Source organism: Micropterus salmoides, unplaced genomic scaffold (genome assembly GCF_014851395.1).
Source record: "Micropterus salmoides isolate LMB-PRFRI ecotype aquatic unplaced genomic scaffold, ASM1485139v1 Ms_hic_scaffold_9, whole genome shotgun sequence".
Taxonomy (NCBI): domain Eukaryota; kingdom Metazoa; phylum Chordata; class Actinopteri; order Centrarchiformes; family Centrarchidae; genus Micropterus; species Micropterus salmoides.
The window spans coordinates 6063403-6089208 of NW_024044681.1; the positions used below are offsets into that span (position 1 = coordinate 6063403).

At 43.2% G+C, this 25806-nt stretch overlaps 1 protein-coding gene across 2 annotated transcripts; it reads right to left on the reverse strand.

The window, feature by feature from the left end:
- Nucleotides 1–1422: 1422 nt before the first annotated feature.
- On the reverse strand, nucleotides 1423–25614 carry ap4m1 (adaptor related protein complex 4 subunit mu 1). Of its 2 annotated transcripts, none has more exons than XM_038708862.1 (16): nucleotides 25284–25614; nucleotides 24685–24743; nucleotides 24025–24110; nucleotides 23011–23117; nucleotides 21278–21374; nucleotides 19765–19875; nucleotides 17430–17507; nucleotides 16472–16534; nucleotides 15502–15568; nucleotides 13439–13492; nucleotides 11501–11607; nucleotides 9252–9343; nucleotides 7718–7762; nucleotides 5917–5967; nucleotides 3585–3702; nucleotides 1423–2174 (listed from the first exon to the last, which is right to left on the reverse strand). In XM_038708862.1, the coding sequence occupies exons 2-16, from the start codon at nucleotides 24740–24742 to the stop codon at nucleotides 1983–1985; spliced, it is 1326 nt and encodes a 441-aa protein (XP_038564790.1). In that variant the 5' UTR covers nucleotide 24743; nucleotides 25284–25614; the 3' UTR covers nucleotides 1423–1982. The 2 variants fall into 2 exon arrangements, with proteins under 2 accessions (XP_038564790.1, XP_038564789.1); XM_038708861.1 differs by having other exon boundaries at nucleotides 24685–24746.
- Nucleotides 25615–25806: the final 192 nt, after the last annotated feature.

Here is a 25806-nt window from a genome sequence, read left to right on the forward strand (position 1 = left end):
TTAAAAACAGACAATGGAAATAATGGAAATAACCCCGAGAACAAAAATACCAAATACCGTTACATTTATACATTAAGTTTTAATTTGTTTTTAAAGCGGGTCTGATAGTTTCTTTTAGTTTGTATTTTTCTTTCAGTTTTAGTTTAGTTGCCAGGCGAGGGGCATGGACTAAAAACTGGCACAGCTAAGAAAGTGGAACTTTCAGTAGAGGCCCCAAGGCTGTGGAATAAACTTTTCATTAGATCCTCCCCGACCACTGAGACCGTCATGTGACCTTTAACGAAGCAGCCCCCGTGGCACGTTTCACCTACATGTATGAAATGTCTGTGGCACATGTATCATGTCCAGACGTACCAAAAAGCCTCTTGGAGCGATGCCCTAAACCCAACAGGAAGTCGGCCATTTAAAATTTTATCATGTCAGTTTTGGGTGATTTACGCACTCGTACTTTAACAAACTCCTCCTAGGGATTTAGTCCGACCGACTTCAAATTTCTGCTGTGATGTCTAAACACATTGACGATTAAAAGTTGTACAAACGGTGACTTTTCGTGGAACCGTGTGCCCGTGGCGTGGCGTCCAAAATCAATGATTCGCCCTGAAGTAACTTCAGTGTACATGCTCACATCCGCACCAAACTTTACGTGCTTGATAACAGTCACGTCCCGAACACATCTACACGCCAATATTTAATTAAAGTCATAGCGCCAAGTGCTATGTAGCGCCACAAAGGGGACACAGGAAGTGATGATTAACACCTTTGTGCAGCGTCCGAAGACGGCGGCGAATTCACAGCCGCACCGGCAGAGCTCCAGAATGTGAAACGCAGCCGCCTCACACCTCGACGCGCTACACGTGCGAGGATCCGCCCAACGCTGCTTGCACCTTTAATTTCTTCTTGTTGTTTTAATTGTATAACTTTGTACAGCACTCTGTTCAACAGGGGCTGTTTTTAAATGTGCTTTATAAAGTGACTTGAAAGATAGATTTCATTTACACAAACAATACAAAAACTTTTAAGCTCTATACTGTGTTGGATTTTATTGTTGTATTATTGTATAAGTAAGCACATCGTGAGCAACGTACAATCCAGAGTCAAATTCCTCGTGTATGTTCACATACCTGGCAATAAAGCTGATTCTGATTCACTTAGTTCGTTTTGCAAAGAGACGATACAGTTTCAGTCATTTTCTGTAAAGCCTCGTATTTATTTTTATTCATCAATCACCTTGTCTCTAACTAGTGTTGGCCGAAACGCCACTTTAAGAATCCTCAGTACAACTCTATTGGGAACGCCCATCACGCCAAAGATGGCGGTTAGCCCACCCCTCCCTCTAGAAAGCCAATCATCTGCTTCTAAAGGCTGAGCTGGGAAACATTTTAAGCCAATCGTGTGGTTCCACTGACGTAAAGGTCTACTATCTGCTAACATAAGCAGGCACGATGATGTTTATTTTAGCATTTAAACAACATTTCCTCAAGTTTTCCAAAATTCCCAGATACAACAACAACTGCTGAACTCTTTTAAACATGAAACTAAATATTTGTGAGGTGTTTTTTACGTCTTCAGAAGGGGAACCAATGGGCTCGGAGCTGAGAGCCACAGACAGGAAGTCAGACAGGACGGAGAGACGGACTGACAGGTTGTTGGTTTGAGTCTGAAAATGAGATTTGCTCAAGAGAAAGGTAGACAAAAGGTTAAGCAGCCACTGAACACTGGTGGCATCCTGTAAAGTTAAACTTTCTAATACTTCTTTAATCTACATGGATTGAATTCAAGTCCACTTTCAGAAACTGAAACAAATACAGTCAAAGTTCAAATACAAAATGAAAAAGACACAATACATCTTACATTGAAAGAACATTATGTGTTTTATTTCCTCCCGTCCTGGAAGTATCAGCAGTCAGTAAAACATAATGTTCCTGCTGCTGCGTCGTGGAACTGACGCGTGGCTTCGAGGCCGTCAGCAGAGATGACTGCAGTTAGATGCGGATGGTGTAGGAGTCGGAGTGGGTGACGTATCGGACCCAGCGCTGCGACGGGCCGGGCTGGACGGGCGACAGGCGGAGGAAGCGGATCTGCAGCCCCGTGGCGGTGAGCTTAGGCAGCTCGAAGCTCAGACCGACCGGACCGACCTCCAACATGGAGGCCGAGCTGAGGCCGGGCACCTCCAGCTGAAAGAAACACAGGATGATTACACCAACTCTGTGACATCTGAGGATTTTGTCTTGTATCCAGGTTTCAAACTCATTTTTAAAATCCTATAAAGAGATTTAATCTGACGTCTTTGATGGAAGAAGACAAGAATGAGAAACACTTCATTTTACAGGTGCTGTGATTTCACTCATCATCGTTTCAAAGTGATGCAGCTCGAAGGATGGCTACCGGAGACCTTTGTGGTATCGAGTAGAAACGTCTCCAGTCAAACCAGAACTTCACTCGATGCGTTTTGTAACTAGATCGCAGCACAAAATGACTGTTTGTCTGGTTTTGCTTGCAGCCAAACACACAAACAACACACCTAAAGAAAGAGAAGAGCAGCCTTTCTTTCCTCATGTGGCTGCACCATAAACTGTATTTAAAAAAGGCTGCACGCGCTCAGTCCACGCCGACTGTAACAACTTATCAGCACGAGCTCGGCTTTCCGTTGGTTTCATCTCCTGGCATCATTTAACACCTGTCTCTGTACATTTTTATTTGCTCTTCACTTGTCTCTGATCGAGCTGATTTTCCTGACGGAGCCTCCGGCTGCTTCAGGTGCAGCTGGTTTGATCGGCTGGACGTGCAGCTTCTCTTTACTCTGTCTGTGAGGCTTTAGTTTGGTGACTTGTTTAAAACGGACTCTGACTCCTTTTATACTTGTGACTGTCGTTTTTGGAGGTTTGCGGCTCACCACTAAAGGAAAAGTTCAACACACGTATAAAAAATAATCTTAAATTCGTTTCCCACTACTTATTTGGTCACTAAACTGTTTCACTCCTCCTCCCTCATTCAAATTTAAAAAGCTGCACACGAGGAGCATCTGATACAGTTTCCCTTTTAAGTAAAAGTTAATAGAAACAAGAACAAAATAAAATAGATCACCTTGCTTGTCCAAAACAACAAGGCTGCCAATCAACTACTGTGGCTTCAACAGGTGGCGTTTTATGCAAGGTATCCAATGAAGTACTCGCTTTATGGGTACTGGGTTTTTGTTCTGGTATCGTGAAATTTTAAACAATACCCAACCCCATGCAGCTCTAAAACACATATATTATTAAAAATGAATAAAAATACTTAAAAGGGTAACTTTATTCTTTGTCAACCTAGAAATCAAAGTACGTCCACTAAAGAGTTTGTTTTTGCTGCCGACAGGCTCAGATTGTGTCTGACAACATGATGGAAAGGAATCCCTACAGAGAGAGACCTTTTTAGTTTAACCAGTCGTTAAATCACTTCAGACTTCAGTAATTTTATCCTGCAGCACCCCGGAGTTGCTGCCTGGTCGGTTAGTTCTTCTTCTACAACAACACAAACTAACGGATCTACGCAGCAGTGGAGCAGAGAGGTGAAAGTCCTGGTGTCCGGTGTGTGTGTGAGGTCACCTTGAACAGCGCAGACAGCTGCGTTCCTCCGGGGAAGCGAGGGATCTGCCAGTGGACGGCTCTGCTCTGCAGCTTCAGCTCGGCGCTCTGGTCCGGACTGCTGAGCTCCTGCGACAAACTGAAATCACAGCGACACAAACACCTTCACCTCAGCTGACTCGCGCACACGCTCAACCCTGCTCCTCCTCGGTGGAGGATTAAACAATCAACAATGATGGAAACTACAGGCGCCCCCCCGAGGAGGTCAGAGGTCACCGCGGGTTGAGGTGTTCCTGCAGAGACGATCAGCGAGGCAGAAACTGATAATCCTGCTGATCCACAGTTAAATTACCTGAAAGCCCGCTGCAGGATCTTCCACCACAAACACGAACAAAGAGCAACAGAGGGTTTTTCAGCCGGGACTGCGCGGTGCGTTTAGGTGCATCACGGTTTGATACGAGTTGTTGAAGTCCTGCAGTCTGCTGCAGCAGACATGATTAATCGCATCGTTATGCCCAAACTGAATAATGAATTCTAAAGTAGTGTGTTGCCACTTATATTCCCTTTACACAGCAGCAATTAAATATTTCCTGAAAAACCCAACTTAAACATTAATGTAATCAAATCAAACATTAAACCAAAGCCGTTTGCTGCTGCCAGGGCGTGACCTTTATCTAGAGTCCAGAGCCACGATCAGGACATCAGAACAGGCTCCTGCTGAGCAGCAGGTCAACAGATATAAACCTGTTGTCAGGTATCAGCAGAAACAGCAAGTGTCGCTGTTAAAGTGAGGGGAAGTGCTCACCTCACGCACCCGCCCGCCGCCGCCGAGGCTTGGAAGAGAGACTGATCCTCGCTGTTTGGGAGTTTGCAGAATCTATTACTGTTTTACTAAATAGGACATCAACAGGAGGGAATTCACAGGCCAGAGCGTCCCCGCAAAAACCAGATGAAGGCCTGTCAGGTAAAGTTATGCAGCCTCGTCTTTATTCTTTCACCGAATCTTCTGCAGCTACAGAACAGACCACCTGCTTCATGCACGCCCAGCGTACGTGAACGGCCACTAGATGTGCGTTTTCAGTTGTTTCAGTACGGAGATCCTCTCTGATAAAACGCTGCTGTGGACCGAGATCGTATTCGTTTTAAAACTCTAAAGCGGAGCAGAGTGGACGGCGCCTGAGACAGAACCTTTGTTAGCACATCAATACTTCTGCCTGCTGTCAGTGAGAAGAAGCAGTGACCTTTCACTGATCGGGTTGCGAGGTTCTCCAACAGAACAGCTGTCCTTTCGCACGGCTGTCAGCTGTGATGTCTCAATCATCTTTACTGAGCGTCAGACGGACGATCAATGATGGATTAATAGAGCTCCTAATCAAACAGACTTGACAAAGCGCTTCACAGTTCAGGTTAAAATTGAAATATCTATATCAATGTAAACAAAAACTGATAAATTAACTTCCTCTCACCTTCTCAGCTAACAGTGCGTGTACGAGCTGTTTATACATCTCCTGATTATATTTCAGACATTTATCTGGTGCTAAAGGTTGTAAATAATTATTATTGATTGTATGGTGTAACAGTGTGTTAGTACTGCCACTGCATCTGTTCTTTTATATTCCTTTGTGCTGCTCTGTCCACCGATGTTTCCCCTACTGGGGATTAATAAAGTTATATCTTATCTGGAGCCTGGAGTCAAAACCGTGGAGAAACAGACGCATATTTAAATTTAGCTTCCTTTTAATTGTTTGAAAATGCTCAGTTTCACTGTTAGTTTTAGGGACTCTAACTCCTTTCTTCTGCTCTTCGAGGTGCTAAATGTTTGGATCTTGCGAAGTTTGTATCACACTTTGAGTAAAGATTTTTTACCGCCCACATTTGGAGCTGATTGTGTGTCTTAGGTAAAGATGTTACGCTGGCAGAGGGCTCAGTGATCGATCAGCCTTCCCATCTCTCTCTCTAACTAAACAGCTGAGCGCCAGACGTCCCGTCATTCACTTAAATTTACGTGACTTTAAATAACAAATTAAGAGCGCTGCTCCTCTGTGACGCTTCCTGCTTTGTTGGAATGTTGTTTCCTATTTCAAAACCTGAGCTGCACGCCTAACCAGAGACACAGGTTTTTTAGATTCTGAGGAACTGCTGTGACTTCCTCTGTCTGGGCTCAACCTTCCTCTTCACGTTCACAGAGAGTCGACTTAAATCTCACGAAAGCTACAGACCCATATTCAAATTCAAAGTGAAGCGCGAGCCGGTCTGAGGTGGACTCGGGCTGCAGCTGGAGCTCCTTTACATGCTCACTGATTTCCATAACAAACATCAGCAGAGCAGCTGAATTTGAATGGGAGCGTCTCACCTCACAGAGCCTTTGGGAACAGGGACGGTGGCGCAGACGTTAATGGCAGAGCTGTGAAAACAAAAGAAGGACTTCATCATCATCATCATGCATCAACTAATCCTCAATAGGTTTACTAACATTGTGCCACTAAGTGCTCGCTGATCAGCTGTCAGGCTGTGGAGGCCGGGCTACATACATTTAGAAGTACTTTACTGCAGCATGTATGCTGCTTTATACTTCTACTCAATTACATTTGTCTGACAGCTGTGGTTGGCTTTCAGATTAAAAAAACATTCCATCAGTCTTGTTAAATATTATATTAGCGCTTCCCAGAGTTTCTGTCTTGTGTCCTCTCACAGAAAATCAGCATGTCAACAGTTAAACAGGTAACATCAGCAATTGTTTCACAAACTAAGTGAAGATTAGAGAAAAGTACAAAAACTGAAAAACAGATTTGTGAATCAGAAGTTTCATTTTTTTCTTCTTTTCTGTCCAATAAATCATCTCACGAGCTCTCACAGGTTTTGCAGCAGAGATATCCTGACATTTAGTCTCTAGTCAGGAGTCAAAGTCAGTAAGGTGACTAAGTCTAAAGTGAAGCCAACGCTGAGGCGCCTTAAACCTGCGTCCTCTCCAGCAGCCAGCAGGGGGCGACTCCACTGGCTGCAGATAGAAGTGTGATTGTATAGAAGTATAGAAATCCCCACTCATCCACTCCTCCCTACCCCCTCTGTAGGGAGTTGTATGTAGAGCACTATTCAATTCAATTCAAATTAGCTTTATTGGCATGAATGTGCAACAACAATACTGCCAAAGCATCATACAAACTACATACTCATACATTTCAGCACTATACAGTGAGCTCACTCGCATTATTAAAACAACACTCTCGGACACGACTCCAATCGTTATTTCAGCGCCATTAATTACGTCATTGCTGTCGGACAATCAGTTTTTTCTATCAGCGCATGATGCATGATGGTATATAGGGCTTGGTTAGTGACCATCGGGTGTACACTACTTTTCAAAATGCATTCTGGGATACTTTGAGTGGACTATATAGGGTATAATAATTATCACTATACATTCGGACAGCACTACAAAATGCCGAGCTCACTATATAGTGAGTAGTGGGTGATTTTGAACACAGCATATGGAGAAAATTTTCTACTGCGTTTGTACTATAAACTAAATAGTTTTGAAATATATTTCAAAATATATAAATACTTGTCAGCTGATTTATTCCCTCAGTAAACACTTTCCTGATGAGTTTCTGGTCTCAGTCGCTAGTTTCAAGTCTTCTTCAACACTGCATGATGTTCATTTAGTAAATTATGGTCCCATTTAGAGGAACAGAGACCAGGAAGCAGGGGAGGCTTTAGGGCGGGGCTACAAGCTGATTGACAAGTCGCTACCATGGCGACCTGTCAATCAGGCTAGAGGCGACTCGTATCCGCTGCTCTGTGTACATTTAACCAGTGTCGATTTTAAGCCGGTTTGTCTCTAGCCAAATTTAGCCTCCCAGCTAATATCACAGTTCACGTGAATAACAGATGCACCTTGCTAACCAAGCTGGCGAGCGCCACCCTCGCGTCCAAAAATGGTCACATCTGGCTGACAACCAAAATGCCAAACTCGAAGCTTCATAACGGTAGTCCACAAACCAACGGGGCACGTCACGGCGGCTACGAGGTCAATCTGAAGATGTTTGTTTAAACAGTTATAATTTGATACTGTCAGTGGGGGATCGATCAGACATCCCATCACTCTCTCTAACTAGTCTAAAACTGCATTCACTTAAATTTATTTGGTAACTGACCTCTTTGGTGGCAGATCACAGCGAAGCTTCAGGTACATCAGCAGCCTGCGGAAGGAAAAACATAAACTGGCATCACAGACTGAGCTTCTAATGTTCTGTAATGTTTCATATAACACCTGGAAATGTCTGTGATTGTTGAAGTGTTGAATTATATTACTGGATTATTGTTACAGATGCTTTAATGTGGACGCAGCATTTTAATGTTTCTGTTGCTCCTCGTATACATATTTCAAAACTATTTAGTTTATAGTACAAACGCATATTAATGTATCCAGTGGTGCGATGTAACCAAATATGTTTACTGTCAGTATTGTACTTAAGTACAATCCTGAGGTACGGCCAAGAAATAGTAAGTCACATAAAAACACTGTTTTTAACAAATGAGGTGTTACATGTTGATCAGGGAGTTTTACAGGTGGTAGGTGGATGGTTTGTTGACTTTGGACAGAGATAGGCTAGCTGCTCCTAGTCTTTATGCTAAGCTAAGCTAACTGGCTGCTAGCTGTAGCTTTGTATTTCAAGGGCAGATATGTGTGGTATCAGTCCTCTCATATTACTTTCTGCAAGAAAGCGAAGTCCACTGGACAGTGAAACTGGACTGTAGGGACTAGAATGTGGACTAGATTCAGGAACTGATCTGTGGACTGGACTATGGGCTGGACTCTGGGACTGGACTATGGGCTGGACTCTGGGACTGGACTATGGGCTGGACTATGGGCTGGACTATGGGCTGGACTCTGGGACTGGACTATGGGACTGGACTATGGGGGGACTGGACTATGGGCTGGACTCTGTGGGGACTGGACTATGGGCTGGACTGTGGGGGGACTGGACTATGGGCTGGACTGTGGGGGGACTGGACTATGGGCTGGACTGTGGGGGGACTGGACTATGGGCTGGACTGTGAGACCGGACTATGGGCTGGACTATGGGCTGGACTGTGGGGGGACTGGACTATGGGCTGGACTGTGGGGGGACTGGACTATGGGCTGGACTATGGGCTGGACTATGGGCTGGACTATGGGCTGGACTATGGGCTGGACTGTGGGGGGGCTGGACTATGGGGGGACTGGACTATGGGCTGGACTATGGGCTGGACTATGGGCTGGACTGTGAGACTGGACTCTGGGACTGGACTATGGGCTGGACTATGGGCTGGACTATGGGCTGGACTCTGGGGGGACTGGGCTATGGGCTGGACTCTGGGGGGACTGGGCTATGGGCTGGACTCTGGGACTGGGCTATGGGCTGGACTGTGGGGGAACTGGACTATGGGCTGGACTATGGGCTGGACTGTGGGGGAACTGGACTATGGGCTGGACTATGGGCTGGACTATGGGCTGGACTATGGGCTGGACTGTGGGGGAACTGGACTATGGGCTGGACTGTGAGACTGGACTGTGAGACTGTACTCTGGGACTGGACTATGGGCTGGACTATGGGCTGGACTATGGGCTGGACTGTGGGGGAACTGGACTATGGGCTGGACTATGGGCTGGACTGTGGGGACTGGATTGCGATACTGGACTCTAACCTTCCTCCGCTGTCTCTCTCGATGGCTGGGAAGAGCCGAAAAGGAGGAGCTGAAGGCAGATCGTCGCTCAGCTGGTACTGCATCACTGTTTGCTGCAACATGAGGAAGAGGAGGAGAGAGATGAAGAGGCATTTTGGTGTGTTGTTGAACTGTACTGTGTTATACCGAGGGGGGTTTCTAATATTTTGTCCACCCCCACTGAACCCTAACCCTACAGATGATCCCTAAAAGATCATTTAGTTTTTCGATAGGAAGACTCCGGTGGTTTGTTGTGTTGAAGTAACATCAGCAGCTCCTCTACGTACACAACAAACTTCTCCCCCTCGCTTCCACCAGCGTCTTCCTGCAACAACTCGCCTCTCACCAGATTTCAGAGCGAGACTTCAGCTTCCTGTTAAAAACAAAGGGGATCACCGGGAGTCCCTCGTAGGGATCCTTTCCATGATGTTGTCACAAGTCACTTTAGTCCCAGTTAGACGCCGGTCCCGTTTACTGTCCTGGTGTGGCTACATGTTTTGTCAAATAATGGTCTCAATTAGAAGCCGGGTCTGGTTTTTACAGAAGTTCTCTTGACGTATAAAACCTCTGAACGCTCACCGGGTTGCCTTCTTAAGCTAGTTCTAAGCTGCAAATGCTGCGTTCCATGTACCTCTGAAGTCGGAAGTCAGAGCTGGGAATGACGTCATGCTCGAGTTGACCAAGTTTCAGATACAAGTCCGAAAACATCACGCGGCCAGCCATTGTTTACAACTAGCCAGGTTAGCCATTGTTTACAACTAGCCAGGTTAGCCATTGTTGCCAGCGCCGTTTGATAAAAACGCATTATGCATTATTTATGCGTACTAAACACAGTAGCAACACTTTCACAGAAAGCTGTTGGACAGTACTTTGTGTACGGAAATATATATTAGGGCCGAACGGTTTGGACGGATTATCTATGATTGACAAGTCGTTACCATGACGACCTGTCTAGAGCCGACTCGTATCCACGGCGTTGTAAATTTAACCAGCCCCTTTGAAAAACCTTATTAGGAGTTGGCTGTTCACATTCTCATTTAGTTTTAAGACTTTTGTCCGGTTACTACAGTTATCGTGAATTACAGATGCACCTAGCTAAGCAAGCTAGCTAGCTCCGCACACGGTCGTTACGTCCGGGCACTTCCTAGTTGCAAAAACTCAACATGGCGACGCCCAATCGGCCAAACTCGAGGCTTCAAAACAGCAGTTCACAAACCAACGGGTGACGTCACCATGACTACGTCCACTTCTTATATGCAGTCTATGGTTAGCCCGCACAGAGCGGAACAGAACGGGCTCTCACAGAGCTGTTATAAGTAGTTGAAAATTAAAAGCACGTTAACAACGTAGGCAGCTAAACGCTCCGCTGCTGAAAAACTTCAGTGGGAGTTGACGCCACAGCTGCTGCCTGTGTCGGTTCGCTTGACGACATTATGCCACGTTTCCCTCTAGTTTCGTTTATTGTTGTAAAATGTACACGCCCTGTGCCCACTTTGATTGGCGAGTAGGACCGTAACAGGAGGCGCATGGCGAGCAAGTCTGTCACACAAGGATGACAACGGAATGAATCTCTAACTGCATCACTGTTTTAAACGGGTCAGAGGCGCTGTATAATTAACCCACATTTTAATTGCCGTCTTCACGATAAGCTAACCGCGTCCTTTGAAATCGCAATTTCGATTTGAAAACGATTAATCGTTCAGCCCTGATACATATGAGACACAGAAGTGCTAATACACAGTATAAAATACAGCTTTGACTAACTGTTCATGCCCGGATCTTGGATCCCAAAGTCAGGGGTTGAGCTGTTCTCCGACGGTAAATCCGAAATCCGACATGACGGGGTGTTCCACTTGAAATTTCCGACTTCCCAGTACAACTGGAACGCACCATTAGATGACATTCGCACATACTTTATAAATGTTCAATACGGACATGCTACAGATTATCGGTTAGATTCCCCACAATCTGAGCACCAGAGTCTAATTCATTCAGATTTACCAGCATGGTAAAGAACTTACAGGCCCGTCCCAAATACAGGCCGGGTCAGTTCAGTGATTTAAGCTAGTAACAGCTTTTTAGTTTTATGGTACTTACAGATTAAAGATGAATTTTGAATATATAAGCGCGTGCTTAAAGCCTGAACCTGCAGAGAAGGAAGCAGAGTTCGGCGCTGGCGGGAAATCAGCGGTTCAAACCAATAAACACAGAGAAAGTTAAAAACAGAACACCTCTCCCTGGCTCGGGCAGAGTCGGAGGATCCGGTGGCTGTCGAACTCGTCCAGCCGGACCGCCTGGTGGAAGCTGCACTCGTCAACACGAACTGCAGCTCCGTAACCTGAAGAAGAAAAACACAGCGGATCAGAAACTCGCAGGGTGATTCCGACATTTCAAACCAGTTACAGTCACATCTTCAAGTGGGTGAAGAAGGTTTTCGTGTTCGTGCCACAGGATAGACGCTCTGCTCTGGTTTACAATCACAACCTGCCGACACAGAAACTCTCCGTCCTGTCATGATTTACACCACCAGCTCAGAATTGGCCATCTAACGTTAGCTTGTTTGTTGCTTCAGCTACGACCTACTGGAGGTTAACTCCGACTGTCGTTTGTTATGAAAAGATGAATGAGCGTTTGTTTACTTGCCAAACTTGTGGTAGTCGATTAACGTAATCATTTACATGACTTGGACTCTAGCTCAGAGACTTGAGACATGACTTGGACTCTAGTTCAGAGACTTGAGACTTGACTTGGACTCTAGCTCAGAGACTTGAGACTTGACTTGGACTCTAGCTCAGAGACTTGAGACTTGACTTGGACTCTAGTTCAGAGACTTGAGACTTGACTTGGACTCTAGTTCAGAGACTTGAGACATGACTTGGACTCTAGCTCAGAGACTTGAGACTTGACTTGGACTCTAGTTCAGAGACTTGAGACTTGACTTGGACTCTAGCTCAAAGACTTGAGACTTGACTTGGACTCTAGTTCAGAGACTTGAGACATGACTTGGACTCTAGTTCAGAGACTTGAGACTTGACTTGGACTCTAGCTCAGAGACTTGAGACATGACTTGGACTCTAGCTCAGAGACTTGAGACTTGACTTGGACTCTAGTTCAGAGACTTGAGACTTGACTTGGACTCTAGTTCAGAGACTTGAGACATGACTTGGACTCTAGCTCAGAGACTTGAGACTTGACTTGGACTCTAGTTCAGAGACTTGAGACTTGACTTGGACTCTAGCTCAAAGACTTGAGACTTGACTTGGACTCTAGTTCAGAGACTTGAGACATGACTTGGACTCTAGTTCAGAGACTTGAGACTTGACTTGGACTCTAGCTCAGAGACTTGAGACATGACTTGGACTCTAGCTCAGAGACTTGAGACTTGACTTGGACTCTAGTTCAGAGACTTGAGACTTGACTTGGACTCTAGTTCAGAGACTTGAGACATGACTTGGACTCTAGCTCAGAGACTTGAGACTTGACTTGGACTCTAGTTCAGAGACTTGAGACTTGACTTGGACTCTAGCTCAGAGACTTGAGACTTGACTTGGACTCTAGTTCAGAGACTTGACTTGGACTCTAGCTCAGAGACTTGAGACATGACTTGGATTCTAGCTCAGAGACTTGAGACTTGACTTGGACTCTAGCTCAGAGACTTCTGCATCACAGTAACTAGTACCTGGAGGGTAGCTAGTGTTGGAGTAGCCGCTTGGCGAGCGTTATATGAGGTGCATTTAGCTTTCATCCCTGTGACGTCACAGCTGGACTACAAACGTCGCTGTTTACTTTGCGACGACTCCCAGTCTGCTCACAGCCGCTTTTAACTCCCGGGTTACATTCAGTAACAGTCCCAGCTCGTGATTGGTCCATGCAAAATAAAACCTGGTGCGGTTCTTTGTCTGTATTTATTTGTTCTTTCACCAAATCTTCTGTAACTATGGAACAGACCATCTGCTTCATGTTTACACCGGCACGCACACGCCCAGCGTACCTGAACGGCCACCAGATGTGCGTTTTCAGGTTTTCAGACATTTCAATGTGGATGGAGATCACCTCTGATACGCAGCTAAAACACTGCTGTGGACGGAGATCTTCTTCGTTTTAAAACTCTGTTTTTAAACAAAAACGGGGCAGTGTAGATGGGGCCTAAATCTGTGTGTGTGTTTTACCTCTGAGCTGTGACTTTCCAATGCTGAACTCCTCATTCAGACCGATTCGCATTTCTGTTAAACAGCAGCAGCATGTTAGAGAGAGAGAGAGAGAGAGAGAGAGAGAGAGAGAGAGAGAGAGAGAGAGAGAGAGAGAGAGAGAGTGTGTTTAGTCATATGTCCATACGGAGATCAATTGAAAGACAGAATCAAAAGTAGTCCCTCAAAAGGCCCCGAATCTGATTCTGTTTAAATTATCCTGCGTGTTCTTGTCTGCTGCAAACACCACAAACATCTGGCGTCTTCTTACAGTCTTACTGGTTTTCCAGGGCCTCGTTTCAGAGACTATGTTGAATCAATGGAGATCTGATACTAGGATCCACCATGGCAATGGGTCAATAAAGAAATGCTAGAAATATGAACCCTGACATTTATCTTAAAAATAGGAGTGGAGGATGAATCAATAAGTTTATTCAGAGTAGTCCGCTCATTCAGCATTTAGCAGAATTTAATGTCATTAATTGATTATAAAGTGCTGGAGTCCTTCTGCGTGTTTAAATATATTTATTCAGCTGTAACCTGAGTTGACAAAATGCCGGGTCAATAACTGAAGATGAAAATATGGATCAGATAAGACAAAGTTTACTCATGGAGTTTGGTAATTTGCAGTTGAAAATGTGTCTTGGTTCAAACTGACTGTAAAGTTTTAGACATATTTTACATTAAAAACAGTTCTTATTTCACATTTAATGAAAACACATTGAGAATATGTGCAGCAAATATGAAAAAAACTCACTTTTAAACTACATTAAGTCGTTTCAGCTGCACCACAATCGTCCTCACCGCCATCTACGACATGATGACTATGACAGGAATCATTCACAACACGACGGATGATTGTTTACTGATCAGTTACACCTTCATACATGTTACACTGTTTAGATCAAACGAGTGAATTTCCCGCTAAATGTTTCAGTGCGGCTGCCTTAACGTCCGCAGAGTCTCAGTGTTATAAAGAAGGACAGAGCAGCCAATAGATTTTATTCTGAGGTCTGTCTCTGTCGATCGATAACTGATGGATCGTAAAAGAGGACTTTAGGTCTTAAGTTGATCCCAGTTGATTAAGTTGATCTCGTTCACACTACACAACTTGTCGTCTTGTGACGGCAGTCTTCAAGTGGTTGTGGCGTTCACACTACGTGACTGATCGGTGACAGGGGGTCACAGAGCTGACGGCGGCTGTGTCACCCGACACTGCATTTTCTTTGTCAAGAAAACGCACGTGAAATGTGAAACGGGAAATGAGGCGATCCTGCACAGGAAACAGCTGTTTGTTATTATAAAGATATAAATTATAAAGACAGAGAATCTGGTGAAAGGATGGATCAGCAGGGATCGTCTGAGCTACAGAGAGCTGGAGGGGAGGAAAAAGGGCTCTCATTGGCTGGATGTGGATGTCAGTCGGCCGACTCCTCCAGATATTTGGCGTGCTGGATATCTGGCTGACGTCAGCGATGTGGCAGAAACCAAAACAAGCTACGGATTATAAAATGAGCCAAAACTCGCAGCACCAGTCAGTAACTTTAACGACTTCTTGTCACAGTTTCTGTTTGGCCAGTTTTCTGTTTTCTCCCTGTGAACATGACAAAAGAGGAGGGAAGACTAAACCAGGCCTACATGTGAGCGGCCTCAGCAGGACGATATTACAGGAGAAAAGTTGAACTACAGGAGAAACAGAAAGCCTGAGAGCTGCACTGACTGTAATTCTGTAACACTAGATTTTGAAATTTCACCTGTCACCTGAATTCTATGTTCACTTTTACATAAATAAAAACATTTCCACCATTAATTGGTGCAGAAACAGGCCCCCCCCAGATCCCCGCTCATCTATCTCAGCATAGAGGAAATCTATAAAACATTGATGAAGGATCTTTCCGTCTCGTTCTTGTGAACCTAATATCACGCATGGTGATGTCTCTTTACACCCTTGTGTCCCCACCACTTTTCAACACAGATGACGCCCTTGGGCTTAACGCACCATCTGTCTGGTTTTATTGTTTACCTCTACTTTATGTTAAACTCACCCGAGCAGCTCGGCATGTAGCACTTGACTCTGATCTCTCCCTCGACGTCCGCCTTCATCAGAAGCCCCTGCAGCGCAAATCAGCACGGAGCAGAGAGCAACCGGGTTACCGAGTTTAAACAAGTTGTGCAGTTTTACTGTGAGCACCAGGACAGAACAGCGCGGCTTCGTGTGATCAAAGTCTGGAAATGAAACTTCACAGAACGTAATGAATGACAGGATATTTTAAAGGGTAACTTCTGTACTTCGGTGAAATCGGTCTAGTATAGAGTGAAACAGGGCTGAATCGTAATCTTTCTGTCAAAGTACGTCCACTAAAGAGCTTGTTTTTGCCGCCGACAGGCTCAGATTGTGTCTGACAGCATGATGGAAAGGATCCCTACAGAGAGAGGCCTTTATTTAAGAGTAAGATCCTTTTTTGTTTAACCAGAAACAGTCACTATATCGCTCTCATCAAAGCTGCCAGACTCTGTTGCCCTCTCTGGGCTTCCGCTGCCTGAATCGGTTAGTTTTTCATCATGTGACTTTGGTGTTTTTGACCCTTTAAAAGACACAATAACACAAACAAACAAAACAACATAGTCACATGATGAGACAAACTAAACTAACAGCAATTCCTGTGTTCTGCCAGATAAAACTGTTTTCATCTGTTTCTGGTTAAACAAAACTCTTAAATAAAGGCCTCTCTCTGTAGGGATCCTTTCCATCATGCTGTCAGACACAATCTGAGCCTGTTGGCGGCAAAAACAAGTTCTTTAGTGGACGTACTTTGACAGAAAGATTACGTTGCGGCGCTGTTTCCACGCTGGACAATACTAGACCAGTTTAAAGGAAATATTGTCCCAATTTGTCACATAGACAGAAAACCACGGGGAAAAGGTTGGAAAACATCAAAGTTCCCCTTTAATACTTTTAAGGAGTGTATTTTTGCAGGGTCAGACTTCTGCTGGTATCACGTTGATGTTACTCACGGTGGAGCCGATGACGACCGACATCCTCTCAATCACGTCCACAAATATCTCGCTCTTCCCTCCCTGGAAACAAAAACACACACATGGAAACTGTGAGGTCTAGGCTGGGACTGGACTATTTACTGGAACAAGTCAGTTATTAACGCCGTAAAAAACATTTAAATGAGACTAAAATAATTCAAACTCAAACTGAAAACATCTAAACATTTTCTTTTATCAAACTTTTAGAGGTTTGTGAAGCAACAGCGTTGAGTTTCTGCTTTGGTTTAAATGAATAGGATTGCTCTTCTTTCTGATCTATAAATATCTACAAGAATGTGGAAAATGCTTGTTGCTGGTTGAATATAAAGGTCTACAACTTCTCAATTTTCTATACTTCCAGGGCTTTAAAATGCTTCTGCCTCTGGCCTGTTCTGTTTTTAAAAGACAAAATTAAACTCCTGGAAAATGACTCAGACATGACAGACTTCCCTGTTGCAGGACTCCCCTGGTTACAACGGTGTATTATGGCCATTAGAGCCGGTAATATTCTGAGAATAAAGTGTTAAATTTACAAGAAAAACTTTCAATATCCTCTAAATGGGACCATAATTTACTAAATAAACATCATGCTGTGTTGAAGAAGACTTGAAACTAGCGACTGAGACCATAAACTCATCAGGAAAGTGTTTACTGAGGGAATAAATCAGCTGACAAGTAGAAACATTTTCTCACATACTTCTATACAATCACACAATGTCCCTGATCAAGACACTCGTTGCTCCAGAGGCGTGTGACCTCTGACTTGTATAGCAATTGTAAGTCGCTTTGGATAAAAGCGTCAGCTAAATGAGTAAATGTAATGTAATGAGGGAAAACAAGGGTCACATCTTCTATATAAATGCTGCCGTTCTTCCCCAAAGAAAGTGAACTGGAAAAAAACCCATTGTATTCCTCCGACAGGTGTGATGTTGCGTACCTGCTCTCTGCTGGACTGGATGGGTCTGGTGGCTGCAGAGCTCGGGGCCACTTTACTCTGCTGTGTCTCCGCCCCAAACTGCAGCAAAACAACAACAACAACAACAACAGAGCTGCTTAAACTGTACAGACACACATTAAATCAAATTTAATTCATTTAATGACCAAAAGCTGTCGACATCTTACAGAGGCCTTGAGAGGCAAGTGAGATATAAGTGAAAATATTCTGGTGATCCATTTTCTAATTTTCTCTCCTGTGTTTATGACTGAAAATACAATAATCTTCCAAAGTTCCCTAAAATAAAATCCATCCTTGAAACAGGTGCGAAATAATGTTTTGCCAGTTTTTTTTCTCCCATTTAAAAAAAAAAAGTTTTAAGATAAAACTTTAACCCTTTCATGCTTGACGTCGACCACAACAGACAGATATTTGGAAGCTATTTTGAGCCATTTAAGTTTTTTGGACCTGTATCTGAATCACTTTTGATGCCGTTGACAGGGACAGATTTCAAAATAAAATATCTTGAGGGGGAAAAACTTTCTAGGAATACCTTTTTCACTTGTTCAAAAGTAAACACAAACATAAAAAAATGACTTTGTGATTTAATAATAATACAAACATGCAGTGTGTTTGTTGTTGTAATACTCATTTCAGCCACAAGAGGCCGGAGTGCAACACTGCCCCTTGTTCTAAAGAGGAGTAAGAGTTTTAATTTCTCCGTACACTCTAAACAGAAATCTATCAACATTTCCGTATTACACATTCTTTATTCTAATATTCTAATATTTTGAGATCTGGATCTTTGATTTCTGTGAGCTGTAAGACGTAATCATCAAAATTAAAGCAAAGACACGCCTGAAATATTTCACTTCATGTGTAATGAATCTACAATATGTAAAGCTCTGTGAAATAAATCATGGAAACTTTATCAAGATATTCTAATATTTTTTGAGATGCACCTGTATATACAGTATTGTGTGTTCTGTAACATCACGGTCACGTCTTTGGTTAAAAATGTATTTTAATCAGCGCTTCACTTGTTTTTAGTCAACTTGGGAAGATTTTCCAAACAAAATGTATTTATTTCGCAAGTTCATAAACACAGAAGAGAAAAACATTTATCAAACTAAACTTCTCTACTGCCTCTCAGGGCTTCCGTAACATCTTCATCCTCTTTAGACAACATTTGGTAATATGTGTCTCCTTATTTAGCATATATATAACTATATAAACACGTAATAAATGGTTTATAACACATTATTATGTAGTGGTTAACACAGAGTATGGTGTAGACCTTCTCTTTCATGTAAAGTGCTATGAGATAACTGTTGTTGTGATTTGGCGCTAAATAAATAGTATTTGTTAACTTGCAGTGAACTTCTGAATGTGCGAGTAGAGGCTACTGGCTTTAACTGGAGGATGGCGGCTGTTTTTCTACGACTGCTCTTCTTTTCCGCCGTTGTTTGCAAACCAATAAATCACAACCAGCAGTCAGAGAGCCGCACGAGTCTCGCCGACGTCGCCTGAGATCGAACGTCGCCATTAAATGTGTTGCTGGGAAACAGCAGCCGGCGTGCAGCGGTGTGTTTACAGCGAACAGCTGATGGAGTTCAGCTAAATACTGGGTCCTGAGTGGTTGTTTGAAGTGTTCATCAGTCAGGAGGTTTTAATAAAGCACGTTAAACGACGCTCAGGCGACACAGACGTGACGCTGCAGCTGACCTGCTGCTCCTGTCGGCTGGAAATGTTTTAATAACCTTCCAAACTGTCACCATTTTATTTTTGTGTTTCTTTCTCTGAGCTGGAGTTATTTTTAGAACTTGATGGTTTTATCCAGTTTGTTATTAAATCTGTAACAAACTTTATTGTGCGTCTCTTCATTTTACTTTCACACAAAAAAAGCTGCTTTAATGATCAAACACAGCCTGTAGTTTTTCATTATATTCAGTTTAAAGGAACCTTTTAGTTCCTTAAAAAGAGATCTGGGGACGTAAAAGTCCCGGGTACTTTTGGTGGAAACGCGGCTGTAGTAAAATATTGTTGTAATAATATAAAAAAATCTCTTAATAGGAGTAGTTATTCAAATAGTGTACATTAATAATGATCGTTAAGCTGCTACTTTTTATCAGTGCTAAAGAGGGGGAATCTTAGCCTGTTCTAGTTCTTTACTTTTTGATTGTTTTAGGGAGTCGACGCTGTACGTTGGGACTGAAACCGCTGACATGTGATCTGTTTCAGGTCTCATTAGAGAAACGTATCCCCGTCGGGCCAATCAAACCTCAGCGACCTCTGACCTCTGGTCAAACGGTCTCAGGTGCTGGCGGCGTTTACGTACCAAGCCGACGTTACTGAGGTCAAACAGGCTGAACGGTCTGGAGGAGACAGCTTCAGTCTGGATGAAGTTCTTCAGGACGTCAGAAGACGTCGTCTGGATGTAACCGTAGTCCTGACAGACAGAGACAGAGACAGAGACAGAGTTACTGTATTTACTGGCTTTAAGTGTTATTTCCTTTTTCTTTTTCTTTGATGGGTATTAAAACATGGACTGTGCTGCAGCTGTTAAAGCTCATTCAGACGAGTTTGCCTCCTCTGTATCGTCAGAACAAAGAGAGGAGCTTAGACAAACATTTACAAAGATCCTCAGAGGAGCAAATCTGACAAGAGCGCCGGGTGTTTAGGTCAGAGACATGTACACACCTTCTGTAGAATGAGCTTATTGAAAGACACCGTCCAAACAAGTCTTGTGTTTTGATGGACCTGGCGCAAGACATCAGAAGAGAAGCTTCTCTTCTGATGTCCAACCACAGCCCCGTTAGCAACACAATCGCTGCATGATGGGGCGCTTATACAGGAAGTGTAAAACATTGTGATTGGATGTGTCACACAGCTGAATCTAATTATCTACTGTTCTAAATTACATATCAATTAATTGTTCAAGCAATTAGTGGCTAAAGTTTGCGTGCCAATTGGGAATGGTGTATTGGTGAACATAGTTATGAGATTAAAAGACGCAGCGACCTGAAAAATGAAGCAGTTTCCCTAATGGCCGCTTGAAGCTACAAAAGCGAGTCAGTCCTCTAAAACGCCCAAAATAACAGCAGAAAAAACACGTTACATGCTGCTGTGTGTTACAGCCTGGTAATTTTCCCTTTCATGACAACTGTGTTATGCATGGCGGCTTTGAGTGACAGGTGGGGGCCCTCTCAGGTGGCCAGCCAGGCTTTATTTGTGGACGACCGTTTTGAAGCCTCGAGTTTGGGATTTTGGCCGTCGCCATCTTGGTTTTTGGAATCAGACTTGACCAACTGTGAAATTAACTAGGATGCTAATTTTCACTCGCGACAAACTTAATGTACTTATTGGAAAAATGAACAGCCGACTCCTTAAGAGTGTCTTTTAGTACAAACGAACACAGAACAAGACATTCTTAGGCGACCAAAATGCTGCTGAGCGACTTGTCAGTCCCTCAATTTATCATTTATTTTCCTCTTCCCATAATTTCCTGAGTGAACACCATGCTGTGTTGCATGTGCCCTTTCAGGTGGTTCACTCGGCCGCCTCAGCTCCACCTCTCGGCCCACTTCAGGGTTAGCCAGGTGATGTCCTGGACACTATTTCCATGTTTTATACAGGCTGTGATGTTTGCATATATAACCTGTAATATTTAACCTACACAGACAAACATCTACATAAAAGTGGTGCAATTTAAAATGTTACCACTGCTCAATGTTACCACTGCTCAACCCAATGAATGACTTTTCAGTGAACTCCCAGTTTCACCGGCCACGATGCGTCTTCAGGGGCCGCACATCAACATCGCTCCACGTTCAGCCTGCAGGGAGACTCACCACGACCTCATCCAGCAGCTCGTAGATGAGGGCAAAGTTCATCTGCACCGACTTCTCTGACAGGCTGCCGCAGTAATCTTTAACCAGAGCTGTCAACCTGCGAAGAATCACACAGACCGACGGACACGTTTGAGCGGCTGCTTCCTCGCTGCACTGCAGATTATCGCTCAGTCAGTCAGCTTTATTTATACAGCACATTTATAAACAACAGCAGTTGACCCAAAGTGCTTTCCAAGAACACAAAACACACAAATACAAGTATGAACACTAGTGCACCAATGCACATCAACAAACATAGAATATAGACTATTCAGTAAAGATAAAATTGAACAAAGCTAAAAGAAAATAAATAAGAATGTCAAATAAAAAAAAATTTGATTAAAAATAAATAAATAAATAAATAAGGGACAGCCAATGAAAAAAGGTAGGTCTTTAAATTAGATTTCATGTTCTCAATGGTAGGGCAGGACTTGATGTTAGATGGAAGACTATTCCAAAGCCTGGGGGCAGCAACAGAAAAGGTCGGTCACCTTTAGTTGTGAGGCGTGAGAACAGTACTAATTGGAGTTGTTGACCTAAGCGACCTAGTGCAGAATAAGGAATTAGCATATCAGTAATGTATTGTGGGGCTAAGCCACTGAGGGCTTTAAAAACAAATAATAGAATTTTAAAATCAATTCTGTATTTTACCGGTAACCAGTGCAAGTGAGACAAGACCGGAGTTGCGTGTTGTCTTTTCTTTGTTCCAGTTAAAAGTCTAGCAGCTGCATTTTGAACCATTGTCGTCAGGAAAGTGTCGAATGGTTCAACCCCATATACAGGGAATTACAGTAGTCCAGCCGTGAGGTGATAAGCACATGTATAACTGTTTCCAGGTCTCTATGGGATAAAAAATGACCCATCGCTAAGCCATGCCACTGTTCTGCTTTTTAATGATTGTAATAGTTAATAGAGGCCTACCCAGCTGTACAGGAACAGTGCTGATCCTTAATGATGTTGTCTCCTTTCTCACTAGTCAATAATAATACGGTGGTTCACTTTTACTGTGATCAGTAGGCTTTAGCTTCTGTCTGTATTTGTTTCAGTCTGAAGAAAATCTTCAAATGTATAATGCAACTGCAAAACTGTCTGCTTCTTTCTGAGATCGCTTTCCAACAAATTAGATAATATTTCTCTGGGGAGTGCAGTAACACAGAGTGGCAGCGCTGACAGTTTGTCGGACTTAGCAACAGTAACTAAGAGGGGCGGGGCTTAGCAAAGGGGCAATTTGGCTATGGTTCTAAGCTGATAAAAGCTGCCCTTCATGACACTACTGATTTGTTTGTTAAAATTCAAAGAAGTATCCATAAAAACACCTAAAATCTAAATTCACCTAAAAAAACCATATTGTGCTAGTTTGTAGTCAGGACACCAGGCGAAATGCTTAAGCTAGTGACAGAGCTCTGAGGGCCAAACAGAATTACCTTAGTTTTGTTTTCATTTATTTGAAGGAAGTTCCTCGCCATCCATCCATATCTTTCAGACAGATTAAGAGGTTCTTCAGAGAGTGAGTGCTGTCAGGTACAACTGGTATGTAGAACTGTGTGTCATCCGCGTAACAATGACACAAAATATTCTACTTCTCAAAACTAGTACCAAGCAGAAGCATGTAAAGTGAAAATAAGAGAGGGCCAGCTTTCAATAAGTCACATGGTAAATAAACTGAGATTTTAAAAGATTAAAAAACACCACACCTGTTGAGGAACTCGATGACAGTGAAGGGGGAGGAGTCAGCCGAAGTGGTGGCGACCCAGTACAGTCCTCCCTGCCTGACGTGGACAAAGTGAAGATCATTGTGACTCTGCAGAACAAAACACAGGACTGATGTTGAGTTTAACATGTTGAAGGCTTCGTTTTAGCTATGTTTGATACATCTTGTCTCTAAATGATCTTTGTTGGGAGTTGCACATGCTCAGTTCCTAGTTAAGGACTACTAGCCAATCAGAAGCAGAGAAGGGCGGGTCAGCGAGAAGCCGGTAAACGGCTCGGGTTCAGCCGTACGGACTGGAGCGAGAGTTTCAGAGCGGTGAGTTATTAATCTGTATCCATAAAGTTTTAACTGAGCTCTGTCTCTACATCACAGGAACAACTTTATGTCCACTGACTGCCTGGAGGGTAGCTAGTGTTTGGAAGGGAGAGGAGAGCTGTGTGCTGCAGCTCGCTGTTTCCGAGGGCGTGTCGGAGTAGTTGCTTGGTGAGTGTTATATGAGGCGCGTTTAGCTTTTATCCCTGTGACGTCACAGGGATGAAAGGGAAGCGGCTGGACTACAAACGAGCGGTTTTGAGTTCAGAGCAGAGTTTTCTGTGGGAGATGGGAACTCCCTTTGGGCTGGACTTTGGGTTTTTCACTGTGCAAACCTGTTAAATGCACAAAAAAGGTAAATAACTCAATAAAGGATAGGGGAAAAGACAAAACGCAGAATACCAACTCTTTAATAAAAACACCAACACTAAAACTCTGTCAGTAGGATCGCGTTTGCATGACTGATAAGAGCCAATTAGGAAGCCAAATATGAGTGTCTACGTCATTGTTTTCACCTTTGCGCACTAACACGCTACCCCTGAGTTTCAAACCGGGGCTCGGCAGCGTTTTCAAAGTTCTCCGTTTTAGTCTGGACGGGAGGCGGAAACGTAGCAGAAGGTCTGCTCCCCTTTAAAAAAGGCCTCATGACGTCTTAAAACACACACACACACACACACAGTGTTACCATGACAACCGGAGGCTGGTCCCCGGTCAGTGCCGTGACCTTCTCGTAGAAAATACTGACGACGTCGCTTCCTGCTTCTCCACGGACTGATGGTCAGGTTAAGAACTTTTACGACAAGAAAACAAACAAACAGAAAGTAAAACAAGACAAACCAAGAACAAATGTTCACCACGTACAAATCTGGGGACAATTTCTCAGAATTCAAATTACAGCTACATTTTTTGAAGACAATTCCCTGATTCCAGCTTCTCAGATGTGAATATTTTCCCCTTTGTGACAGTCAACTGATTATCTTCAGGTTGGAGACAAAACAAGACATCTGAGGACGTGTATATAATAATAATTGAATTGTATATAGGATTGTTAACAGATTAATATTATTGTATAGCTGTTGTCACTTAATTTTATTATTTTTTTAAATGATTTATACTTAGAAGCTGCTAGTAACCCACTAGCTGCCTTTAATTAATGATGCTTCTACCATAAATCAGTAAAGAAGTTCAATCAATAAATAAACATACTGTAGTTCAGTATGGCACAGGATTAAAGCATATAATATAAACTATAATAATGTATAAAGTGAGTACAGTATGGTGTAAACCCAACGATCAGGGGACAAAAACAAATATACGTTTGTGATCTGGCTTCAGGTGAGGATACAGTCTTTATAGATGAGGTGGTCGCCCTGTGAGGACAAGATGAAGACCTGAGAGATCATCCTGCTGAGAGACAGAATAAGACAAGAGACAAAAACAATCACCTATATTTCAAGTTCATCAACAGTGTTTTGTGTTCTTTAACACGGTTTATTGGCTCAAATAACTGTAATGCAGCAGCTCCCCCTGTCGTTCAGTTTTGATGGTCAGTCTGGTTCCTGTCAAGTCGACAAATCACACTTTTATTGAATTACTTTCAAAAAACTAATGTTTTTAAGGAGCTAGGTAAACCCGGCGACATGCTCTGTTTCTTTCTTTCGTTTGAGGAAAAAAGCTCCCACCAAATTCCACTCAGTATTCTACATGTTTTGTAGTGTTCTCGTCTGTGAACAATCCTGTCATTAAATATAAACACAGTATGCAGAGTATACTCTGGCTGATTTATCTCGTGCCGAATTCATCGGCAGTTCCAGGGGATGCTGGGGAATCCTTTAAAACGCTTTTAACGTGCACTTTGTGGTTTAAAACGTTAAAAATGTGAAAAATAGCTAACTTCATGACCTTTCTTTGAGTAGCTCTAACTCCCGTTACTGCTTTACTTACCCGCAGTAGACTTGAGGTGACCTAAATGTAAAGCAGTTGAAGTTATAAATAACTTGACTAAGCCATGGATTGCAGTAAATAAACGTTAAAAGTAGCCTGGCTAATGCTAACTGGGGAGTAAAAACTAGCTACCCCAGCATAGTTAAACGTCTAATAATTCACACAAGAGGAGTTTGTGATACACAGGTCAACGCCGAATGATTTCCACTCATACAACAGTTAAGTTCAGTATTAAACTGTCCACGGAAATACAACTTAAATGTAGGTTATTGGCACAGACTGATAAATTAGGTTATTAGCTGCCTGGCTCTCATCTGACACACTAGTGTTTACAAACCGGGTCAGCTGATGGCGGAGAGCTTCACAGCGCCACCTGCTGAACGGGCGGGTAAGTTACACGTTTTTACAGAATCTGCTTAAATAATATATTTTTCGTCGTCGTTATTCCGATAATATACAGTTTATATAAATTCAGAACAATAATCGTTTACTTATTAATTCACTTAAACGTAGCTTGTAGTCA

Bases quoted from the DNA above. Each gene is read 5' to 3' on its own strand.
- ap4m1 (XM_038708862.1), bottom strand. From the start codon at position 24,742: ATGATCTCTCAGGTCTTCATCTTGTCCTCACAGGGCGACCACCTCATC. The intron at 21,375-23,010 runs GTGTGGTGTTTT...GATTCTTCGCAG, and splicing joins GTCATCGAGTTCCTCAACAG to GTTGACAGCTCTGGTTAAAG. The intron at 3,703-5,916 runs GTGAGACGCTCC...CTGTGATTTCAG, and splicing joins GTTCCCAAAGGCTCTGTGAG to TTTGTCGCAGGAGCTCAGCA.